This window comes from Podarcis filfolensis (assembly GCF_964270895.1).
Source record: "Podarcis filfolensis genome assembly, chromosome: 4".
NCBI lineage: Eukaryota > Metazoa > Chordata > Lepidosauria > Squamata > Lacertidae > Podarcis > Podarcis filfolensis.
The window spans coordinates 27,157,708-27,169,357 of NC_139607.1; the positions used below are offsets into that span (position 1 = coordinate 27,157,708).

The window sequence follows — 11,650 nt, forward strand, 5'->3', positions numbered from 1 at the left end:
TTCTGCCGGCGAAATGTGTGCTGTAGCATTTGAACTGCAACTTTCTCCAACCTGAATGACTAGCCAGGTCTGGATGTAGAACACACCAAGCTACATTTCCTCTGAAAAATGCTTTCTGTGCATTATTAAAGATCACAGCCACCCAGAGCAACCCACACTTACTGGCTTCCATATTTTGTCTTCTTGAATTTATCCCTCTTGTACTGGGCATGTTCTTGCTCGAGGGTTTTAACATTATCTACAATCTGCTTTAGTGTCTTGTAGGTCTCCTGAGGGTCATCGATAACAAAGGTTGAATACTCTTCCTGCTCTGGTCCATCGTACACAGATTTACTGCCACAAGCCTCTGTTGAAAAAAGATGAAGAAAAATCCAGCTCTCATGAAGGTCAAACAGCATCACCAAAAAGTGGTAAGACACCCCCCCCACACACCCCAAAGCAAACTTAAAAAGAGCTCTGCGAGTTCAGCCCAGGGGCCAAGCATGTCTTGGAAGCTCGGTCAGTAGAGCAAGAGACTCTTAATTTCAGGGTTGTGCAAAAGATTCCTGCATTGCTGGGGGCTGGAGTAGATGACCCTTGTGGGCCCTTCCAACTCTGCAGTTATATATGATATGTCTACAGTGGGCAATCTAATGCCTCTGGGAGCGCGCAAATAGGGAACGAAGACAATAGCCTTTGACAATGTGTCCCCAGCATCTCATGTTTAAAGAGACACTACTTCTGAACCCTGAGGTTCCTTTTAGCTATCATGGTTTTCACAGCCATTGAAAGTCATATTTTCCATTAATTTGCCTAATCCATGCAAACTAATAGCTACAACTACAAATGTGAATATCTGGAATAGGGAATAATTGCAGCCAATCTTTCATTTAAGATGGATTCAGGTGGAGAGCTACCTTTGGGTTGAACACATTTCGGCAAAAGTCAGCAAACATACTGCTGAAATATTTTGTGTGTGTGTGTAAACCCAAATTATTCTCAAAGCAGTCTCGGGCGCTGTCGACTTTTGCATGCGTGTGTGGGGAATGAAATGCTTCATCCTGCTATCTATTGCATTGGGATGCCTTTGCTTTTTGCCTTGCTCTTCACACTTATCTATGTTGGGCCAAAGTAAGGAATGAGTCCTCCTGCTCCTATCACAGGCCTGTTCTGAACACTTCCCTCCCATGCCTGCTGTTTGCATCAAGGAGTAAGCTCCCATTGGTGACAATGGGAGCTTTGCTGTCAGGGTAAAGGGCAGCCACAGTAGTGGGGGAACGATTTGGATTGGGACTATGGTGGACGCTATAGTCCCATTCCTGACCCAGGGTCCTCCATGGCTGCATACAGGGGGGTGGGGATCATGCAAAGGCCAGTCATATGATTAACTTGTTCCTAAGGAGCACACAAGTGCCTGAAGCAACAGTAGTTCTTCACTGGCAAAGTGCTTTTTGTATTCAAAGCAGAGAACTAAGGGCAAATGGATGGCCAGCTCAGAGATGGAAAGAGGTCACAGGTTTGCAATTACATGGGGTCGGAGGAAGTTTAAATATATCTGGCACTATTGGCTTACATCCTACAAAGTTATATTTATATTTTAGCTTAAGATATCCTGCCTCTGTCCCTGTGCTGAAGCAGAACCTGAAGTTTGGCTGAACTGCTGTTCAAAAATAGCTTTCTAGAATGCCAAAAAACGCAGTGGTCATGTGATTCTTCTACCCTCCTTTTACATTCATTGAATACTCGGTCTGCTTGACACTCAGATTTCATTGATTAATGTGCAAAAAGAAGTCTATTGAGACCTAAAAGAATTAAGGAGAAATGCAGGCATACTAGCAGATAAGAGAAGTGCGTACTACAAAAATATATTAGCTGCTTCTTTTCTTTATTTTTTATGTTATTAAAATGCAGAACCAAGCATAGAACAAAATAATCACAGAAAACAGGTGTGAAATATTGAAGCAGACACCAAAAGGTATCATTTGCTATTCTGAACAAACTACCTGCAGTGTATAGCTTAACAGTCGTAGGATTTTGTAAATAAATAACATTCTTTAAAATCTAATTTTAATTTAAAATGACATGTACAGACAAAGGAATGATTCATTTGTATACCCACCTTGCATTTTCTCCAGTTTAACCATATACAAATTGAAAAGGGAATAGATGCGTTCAGTTTCTCTGTCTCCATCTATGTCTAATTGGATATTTGCTGGCAGGCCCCTGCAGAATAGTTTAGAATAACACTTTAAGAATCATATGTTAAGAAACTGAGGGTTTCTACTTTTCCATTATGGTTTAAAAGGGCATCTGATTAACAGAACAGCAAGATTTCAAAATGGTACAATATGAGATAACGGAAGTATAATCAATTTTAAAGAGAAGGGGCGATATCTAATGTTAATTGTTTGCAAGGCAGACCTACTGAAATCAATGGCTTATTTCAGTGGGTCTACTCTTCAGTACAGCTAATGTTGGGTATTAAAGTTAAAAGTTATCATTCAGTTGGAGAGGCATTCCAAAACTGAACCATAATAGTGTGGGGTATTCCTATTGCCAGAATCTTATTAAAATAACATATCATTTGCAACCAGCCAGAAGGTGGCTTAATGTCTATAAGTATTTTCATGTCTTTTTAGCTCAGCTTGTGAATCATTAGTAACGAGAGCTTAATTAACAGTTGGATAAATTGGTTAAATCTGCATAAATGTGAATATGAATAATCTAGCTTTGCAAGACCCAATGATCAGCTGATTGTTGGCGCTTTGCCTGCAGGTTTTGTTTTGACTACATGGGTTTGATGTCAGGTGGCTGACAAATCCACTCCAGCACCCTTGCACTAAACCATGGTTTAGCATTCCGTCCCATTGCGGTTACTTGTCTTGTACTAAAAACCCAGCAGCACATTTTCATTCTTATTCCTATATCGCTTAGCTACAGAGATTTGTAAGTGGTGTAAACAGGCAGGGAAAACCAGGCTGAGAAAACAAGTGATTGCATTGGACGCTGACATAGATTCAGCTTCCTACCACTTAGAATCAGCTCTCTCTCTCTTTCAGACGTCTGCAGGATACACATTTCATCACCAAGTTGCTTCAAAGCCAAATTTAGAACAGGAAATATATCCTAGAAAGTCCTTACCCAGTGCAGGGAGTACAGCCAGGGGTATTATCTGCTGTCGCTTTGCAGCACAGCCAGTGCCCATTAAGGTATGCCGAGGGGTGGTAGACAGCGAGGCGTTTCTTGTTACACTGGCTAACTTTGGTGAGGATATCAATCCAGTCCTTGGCTTCAACACAATTATTTGCCTGGATATACAGAACTCTTTCGGGCTGAATTACTTGGAACATCTGAAAGGCAGACAGAAGAACAACCAATGACCAACAAGAAAGTCCGCTTAAATTCTTATCTTTTACAGAAAGAAACCTGGAAGGGGGACCCTATTTTAGACAGTATGGGGTAAAAGAGTTAAGAACGTAAGCCAAGGAAATCCTTGCCCAGAGATGAAGCTCAATAGGTAGCTTTAGGCCCATCAACCTAACACAGGTTTGTTGCAATGATAAAAACGCCTGATGTTTTACAACTGTTTAGAAGAACAAGCCGACACGGCTCACAGAAAGTCACAGTTCAGTATGCCCAGTTTCTTCTCATTTAATTACAAGCAGTTTAGGATTTAAAATGCTTGTTTATTTAAACAAATCCCACCATTGTACCATAGAAAACAAACTGGCTACACGGTTTTAAAAACAAAACACATGAAACCCAACGTTGAAAACAATATAATCTAAAAACAGTGGTGTTGTTGTTTAGTCATTTAGTCGTGTCCGTCTCTTCGTGACCCCATGGACCAGAGCACGCCAGGCACTTCTGTCTTCCACTGCCTCCCGCAGTTTGGTCAGACTCATGTTTGTAGCTTCGAAGACACTATCCAACCATCTCGTCCTCTGTCGTCCCCTTCTCCTTGTGCCCTCCATCTTTCCCAACATCAGGGTCTTTTCCAGGGAGTCTTCTCTTCTCATGAGGTGGCCAAAGTATTGGAGCCTCAGCTTCACGATCTGTCCTTCCAGTGAGCACTCAGGGCTGATTTCCTTAAGAATGGATAGGTTTGATCTTCTTGCAGTCCATGGGACTCTCAAGAGTCTCCTCCAGCACCATAATTCAAAAGCATCAATTCTTCGACGGTCAGCCTTCTTTATGGTCCAGCTCTCACTTCCATACATCACTACTGGGAAAACCATAGCTTTTACTATACGGACCTTTGTTGGCAAGGTGATGTCTCTACTTTTTAAGATGCTGTCTAGGTTGGTCATTGCTTTCCTCCCAAGAAGCAGGCGTCTCTTAATTTCGTGGCTGCTGTCACCATCTGCAGTGATCATGGAGCCCAAGAAAGTAAAATCTCTCACTGCCTCCATTTCTTCTCCTTCTATTTGCCAGGAGGTGATGGGACCAGTGGCCATGATCTTCGGTTTTTTTATGTTGAGCTTCAGACCATATTTTGCGCTCTCCTCTTTTACCCTCAATAAAAGGTTCTTTAATTCCTCCTCACTTTCTGCCATCAAGGTTGTGTCACCTGCATATCTGAGGTTGTTGATATTTCTTCCAGCAATCTTAATTCTGGCTAGGGATTCATCCAGCCCAGCCTTTCGCATGATGAATTCTGCATATAAGTTAAATAACCAGGGAGACAATATACAGCCTTGTCGTACTCCTTTCCCAATTTTGAACCAATCAGTTGTTCCATATCCAGTTCTAACTGTAGCTTCTTGTCCCACATAGAGAGAAGAGGCAGAGGAACCAGAGACCAAATTGCAAACATGCGCTGGATTATGGAGAAAGCCAGAGAGTTCCAGAAAGACATCTACTTCTGCTTCATTGACTATGCAAAAGCCTTTGACTGTGTCGACCACAGCAAACTATGGCAAGTTCTTAAAGAAATGGGAGTGCCTGATCACCTCATCTGTCTCCTGAGAAATCTCTATGTGGGACAAAAACAGTGGTAGTATAATGTAATTCATAAATCAAGCTTTTGCAAAGGAAGTGCTACTATTCTGGTTGCTTAGTGCACGTGCTCTCTCTCTCTATATATATAAATGTAAAAAATGTATACCCCAGCCACCCTATAAAAATATACAAAAAATGCACAAGAGTAAACATGAAACTCATGATTTACGCTTCCAGATAAAAGAGGCGCGTTTATATTGGTTGTGAATTCACACAGAAACTTTCGTCTCTGCACTCTCATGAAATAACCAGAGGGATTTGTTGCATTTATACTCTGCAACTCCTCTGACTTGTATTGTACAATGCATGCTCTCCAAGACTAAATGGTGGAATTTCACCCCCATATATGTAAGCCAGGGCAATTTCAAAAACACCACAATTACATAAAGTTCAGATATCATAAACTTAGTTATTACAGAAGAGATCAACTATAAGCAAGCCAAGGTTTGTAACAATTTCATCCGAATGGGCTGTATTTTGGGATATTGTTGCTAGAGCGGGAGCAGAGGCGTTCTTGCTGTGGTCTTGTGATTCCTGACATGGTTGTGTTTGAAACACCTGTTCTCTACAAGAACTGACATAAGCTGACATTAATAAAGACATGGTTCTTAAAAACAGAAAGAGGGGGGGGAGTAGCTTACATTTTTCATTTTGAAGGACTCCTCCTCCAATTTTTCTACTGCCAGAATGTTTTCAATTGGAATGTTGCACAGTGGATGGTCACCTGCAGTAGGGAAATGCAGAAAATCAGGATCAGAGAACTGTAGGGTTGGAAGGGACCCCGAGGGTCATCTAGTCCAACCCCCCACAGTGCAGGAATCTCAAGTATCCATGGCAGATGGCCATCCAACCTCTGCTTTAAAAGAAACACTTGGTATGAAGGGGGGGGGCACATTGCCTCGGGCTAAGGCTTCCACAGCATCCTTTCTGTAGTAACTGTACTGCACGTCTGAGTCCAAGCACTGCTACTCAGAGACCCCTGGCTTCCCCCACGTTTGCCAAAACAGCCCACAACCAAGGGCAAAGGATGGCAGAGGACACACGCCAGCCCTTTGCTAGGAACTGGCGCCTGATCATAATGAGCAGAGACCAACTGTAGCACTCTACCTGAACAGCCACCCTCCTCTCCCCCAGATTGTGCTTTTATCCTTAAACACTGATTTTATGACCACCACAGGAACTAGATAGAAACGCAGCGAGTAAATAAAAGCTCAGCTTTTAAAGGAAAACGCTTAAAAAACACATCCTCAAATGCATTGAAATGAGTCCTTTTTCCTTTGTACCATAGAGAAGAGAGTACGACGTCACAACAGCATACCAGCACTGCATTTTGCATCATTATAAACATTTAAATTAGCTAAGCGTTAATGAAAATGGCAGCATCTTTAATACCTTTGCTTTTCTGATAGGTAAATTCATGGTTGGTAAGTCGAAACCACCTCTTTTTGAAGTTCTTCATACCAAATCGTTTCCTACCTTGTGCCCTCTTGATCATGAACCTATTGCAAAGGAGAATTATATTTTTATTTATATTTATATCTATATTCCCTGGTAGTAAGCAAGAGACTGTACCCTCAGAGACAAGGGGACACTGTGACATATGCCACAATGAGGATGCACTGAATGGAATAGGCTTAACCAATAGGTGCCAAGTCCAGTTTTAGGAAGGTTCCAGGCAACACTTAGTACATCCATTTAACAAGTCACTCCTCTTACATAACTAAACAACATCATATTGCTTGCAGGGGGTTGCACGTTTGAAAACATCCACGTTTCAAACCAGTACTTTACATGGGTAATTAAGAAACTTTCCCACATGCAAGTTGCTGGCATGGAAAATTTATGGAAGAAGTGATTGCCCACAGATGTTCTGCATTGGTAGAACTGCATGCACATTGTAGAGTAAAATGTGTTCTTGTTTAAACTTTCAAATATTCTCTACCCTGCTTTTCTCTTTGATTCGTTCTGAGAGACAGGCCCAGTCGCTAAAAGTAATGGCTATGTCAGCATACTCTAATACAGAGCATGTAGAATTTTGTAAATAAACACCAAGTCACTTGTTGCACAGGTAGTTTTTATCTGGTAAGTTAGAAAGCAAGAGTGGCTGTTGAAAGGAAAGAAGAAACCAACCCAACCATTTTGCAGTGCACTCAATGTTGCGAAAGCAAAGAGCATACTTTTGACTACATTCTAACTTCTGAATTAAAAATAAAAGTACTCTAGCTATGATTAATCAACTTATGAGTGTAAGGGATCATGAAAATACGAATCTAGGATGGTAGGGGATCATACTAGATATTGAATGATTGTAATCTCTAACCATTTCGTAACCAGTCTGAAAGGTAATTTAACTTGGGCACAGAACGGTTCAAGATAAATCACAGTTTTAAGAAATCACGAAAGCCACTTTGATTGTTCTTGTACAGAAACGTAAATAAAAATAAGAAACTAAGAAGAAGAAGAAGCTTTTTTAAAAAAGCAGGGGCGGAACAGGAAAGAAATGTCAAAATGTTTCGGGTCAACTCTGTATCATCTACCAGCAAGAAAAAATCCTTATCAAAGCTTCCAGCTCAGGATGGACTAAACTACCAAAACTCAGGTAAAACCCAAACATACAAAAACATTTCCAGACAATCCTTGAGGTAATAAGGAGAGGCAATCGTGACAAGTCCCGCCTACACTGTAGTGTCATATGGACTTGGTACCCAAATACAGTGGTCTTGAAGACGACAGCAGCAGATTCTGATGGGAAGTAGCAAAGAGGAGCCCTATCACAGCTAAGTCAGGCTGAAGAACCTCAGGAAAGCCCCGCTGCTCATCCGTCTCACGAGGAGACCCCTCTCCAAAGGCCGTACATGATTCCCCTTTGGGCTCCGGGCGGGGGGGGGGTCTCCTTGTGAGCCAGAGGTGCAGCAGGGCTTTGCTGAGGCTGGTCAGGTCTCTCCCCCCACTTCTGGGGGCCAACTGAGAGATGCTGGAATGCTGTTCCGACTGAAAAACCACACCGATTCTAATGGATTTTTAAGAATGAATGCTAAATGTCCTTTGATGAGGCACCTTCCTGCGTGTTCAGTAGGTACTGATACAGCATAGAGAAGAAAAACATCCCCATCTGATTTTTCAGTCACCCTGCATGGATATCCAAATTTCTCCCACCCCAGTTGAATACGCTTTCTTGATATTGCCATGGACAGGTAGCTGTGGCTAAGTACCAACTGCCTTCACCATCTTACCTGCATGAACTATTATCATCAACTTTCTTTACTGTTAGTTTAAGAGTCCTTAACACAGCAGGCCAAGCAAGGAGAGACAGAAAAAAATCAGACAGAAGCAAAAGAAAGATGTAGAAATTTCACATTTAAGAGTTAGGAGGGGACAATTACGAAAATCATACAAACTTATTTTTAAAAAGCAAAAGGAAGATGAGCACAAATAACTAAAAGACAAAAATTAACTTAGGGGGCAAACAAGATGCAGGAAAATTATTCAAATTATGTTCAGAAATAGGCAGCTTTCTATCATGTACACTTATTCAGCTTTTAGGTAACTCAGAAAATGTGAAAACAAATTTGCTTGTATTTTCGGTTATTATCATATCCTCTAAGGTACTTCCATCCCTAACAATTTGGTAGCATCTCCTATTTTGACAAAGTGAAATTTCCCTTTGCTTAATGAATATATACTAGAGAGCACTACAAAAAAAAAGGAATTATGTTCCACCCCAAGCAGGTGCTGAACTATTTACTAATTGAATTTGCTCCAGGTTTTGTTTTTAAAGCCTGATGCATACTCACCCTTCTTTAAGTAGTATCGCCTGCTCTATACTTTTGTGGTCTCTTCTTCCAGAGGATGAAATTAAATCTAAGAACTTGGATGAGAAAATATATATATGAAATAAGGATTTCATACTGATACCGGTTGGCAGAGCTGATAAAAAAAAAGCACAAATGGAAATGCCTGAATTTCACAAGGTTAATTATTTGACATTTAATGAGAAGAAAAAGAATGTTTAAAAGCTTTATATGCAAGCAAATCAAAGATCCATGTCCAAATTAAATGCGATTAGAGCCTTACGCTGAATCATATTGTAGGTCTTCACATCGGATATATAACTCAGCCCTTCGGCTCTGCCAACATTTGCAGAAACATATGTGTACACACAGAATTAACTCCCCTCACAGAGACCTCCTTCAGACATTCTCAAAGGTCATAGCAAACTGACTGGCTGGTCCTCCTAACTCAATATTGTCTGCTCTATATCACACCTCCCACAGTTGTTTGGTGGGCTGAGGGGGGCGTGATTGCCAGCATGGGACGAGAGGTGGTAGCGGCAGCTGGGTAACCTAAGGAAGGTCTGCAACAGTGTTGTGCAGCCTGCATGTTACCCATATGTGATCTAAAGGCTTGCTGCCTGAATGAGTTGCTGATCGATTATGAAGGGGAGATACATACTTTTATATCATGGGAAGGATGCAGGATTTTTGTTGTGCTGACCTTAATTTCTAGGTCACCAAATGGTGTCTGTATCTACAAATCATCCCCCGGTCACCTGCACTCTGCAACCTTCCTAGGTGCCTGCACTTCAAAGTTACCATGAATTAACTCCTCCCAAGTTTTTTTCAAAAAAAATATTGGAAAGTGAGGGCAGCCAGGGAGGCTGCAGATTGCTGGAGAAATGTTTACTGGAAAGAAAAACACCCATACCACCCTTGGCCACCTCGCAATGGCAAGTGAAACTCAAAACCCCACACTCACCAGCAATCTAAAGAAATTCTAGAACACCCTGAGAAGACATAAAAAGGAAGCTTTTTTCACGCCTGCAGAAAACGTTTCAGAAACTAGAGGGCAGATTTTGGTATGGCACTAATAATTAGGCCACAATGTGTTTTCCACATAGCTTGCTGTAACCCTTAAGAGGCCTATGGATGGAGGCAAAACCTCAAATCTATGTCCTAAAGCAAAATCATGGATATACTTCTCATGTTTTTCAACCTTTTCCCTTTCAGCATGCTTAATTTTCATTTTTAGCTGATTCTTCAGGATATAGATATGCAACCTAATTAAGTATTTATTCAACTGGCTAATGTTATTAAGCCTACAAAGTATGCAAGAGTTTGTTGATAACACTTACATTTTTGACTGCATCTGCATATTTCTGCTCATTAAAGTAGTCATAAAATGTAGCCATATATGATTCCTTGAAAGTGGCCTGAAATACAAACCACCATCAGGTTTTTATCTTGAAATACAACAATTTACACAGAAGTTCAAAACACCAAAGTCAGCAAAAGGCTTAAGGCTCATACATTCATGGACATATGTCTTTTTTCCTTGTAGAATAGACTAATTTATTTTATTTTTTTGCAGAGGTACTGGTACACATGCCAAGTTCACAAATCAAGACATTTCTTTTAAAATTTTGGATATAATTCAAACTTTGTTTACTCAGGTTGGCCATTCATTCTAAACTGGCAATCGGGGCTTGGTAGAGAAGGCAAAAGATGCAGTCCACAAGCAATTTAATGGCCAAACTCAGGACCAATTCACATGAACTCTATGTGTACTTGTACCTGTATGAGACGCACTGTATGAACTCAATGTGTACTCATTTTAAGAACACTCTCAGTGTGGCATCACCTCCACTCTGAAACTGCCTGTTAACATCAGGCAGGTCCCTTCCTTGTGCTGTTTTCAGAGCCTACTTAGAACATTTTCGTTTAGGCAAGCCAATCCCGATATGGAGAATGCTGGCAGGTTTTCCAAACTTGTTTTGCTTCCTGTTGACTTTAATTACCAATAGATTGTTGTTATATACCTGTTTTTAATGGTCTTTTATTGATAATTTGAATGTTTTAATTTTTAGGCTGTTTTTTTGCAAACTGCTTAGAAGTTTTTATTACAATCATGCAATATTATTGCAAAATAAACAAATTATGCAGGAACCACTTTTGCTGGCCTGGGTTGCCGTTTTCTCTTGCCAAATGTGATTTTTGTTTTGCAAGGCTTCACCACAAATGAGTGTACCGACTCCTTACATGGTGTGTATAGTAGAAGCAAACTTCAACGGCAAGAAAAAAAATGGCTGGCTGTGTTGAGTGGTCACATGAAGCAGTTCTCAGAAACTTATTTCACCAGCCCAGGGAACTGTTAGATCACAGATCATGCTCCTTGAATACCTGAATACATATCCTAGTGCATTTCCCTCCTTGGTCTAGGAACATTAGAGCTCATATTCATGTGACAACCAACTAAAGAGGGAAGGCTGGATGATGGGGATACAGGAGGTGGAATTGGCATTCCCTAGAAGTGTCTGGCGCATTGCCCGCACATATGCAGAGAGGAGAGGACATAGGTTTCTATCGTTCTCTTTTGAGGATCCGTCTCTACAAGGATGCTGTGCCCTCATAGAGAAGCGCTGTGCCCCAAGTGTTTCATCATCATAATCAATTGAACACACATTTAAAAGGTGGGTGGGAATGCCCAAGAACCCAGAAAAGGGAAGGGGGAAAGAATGCAAAATTCTTACAGACTTAGATTTCGATAAGCTGCCTAATGTTTGTATGGTCTTGGAAATTAGCGTCAGAGTTCTTGAGGTTTGTGGATCCTGAAAAGGAAAAGGAGAAAACCATTGTATTATAGTTAAAGAGCGCAGGAGACCACAAATGCTGCA

General features: G+C 41.0%; 1 protein-coding gene and 1 long non-coding RNA gene across 2 annotated transcripts in view; one reads left to right on the forward strand and one right to left on the reverse strand.

Moving 5' to 3' along the window:
- LOC310761273 overlaps positions 1-11,650 on the forward strand; it is a 65,709-nt gene that overhangs the window by 52,920 nt on the left and 1,139 nt on the right. The window contains exons 4-5 of the long non-coding RNA XR_014547296.1: positions 255-410; positions 6,390-8,951. This is a non-coding gene — a long non-coding RNA (uncharacterized lncRNA). The remainder of the gene's footprint in view (positions 1-254; positions 411-6,389; positions 8,952-11,650) is intronic.
- The window catches only part of RASA3 (RAS p21 protein activator 3), a gene marked incomplete at its 5' end in the record, with an annotated part of 128,092 nt that overhangs the window by 3,823 nt on the left and 112,619 nt on the right, over positions 1-11,650 (reverse strand). The window contains 8 exons of the mRNA XM_083610580.1: positions 163-346; positions 2,099-2,202; positions 3,121-3,329; positions 5,622-5,704; positions 6,373-6,479; positions 8,775-8,848; positions 10,112-10,189; positions 11,507-11,584. Of these exons, the coding sequence (XP_083466706.1) occupies positions 163-346; positions 2,099-2,202; positions 3,121-3,329; positions 5,622-5,704; positions 6,373-6,479; positions 8,775-8,848; positions 10,112-10,189; positions 11,507-11,584 (917 nt within the window). The remainder of the gene's footprint in view (positions 1-162; positions 347-2,098; positions 2,203-3,120; positions 3,330-5,621; positions 5,705-6,372; positions 6,480-8,774; positions 8,849-10,111; positions 10,190-11,506; positions 11,585-11,650) is intronic.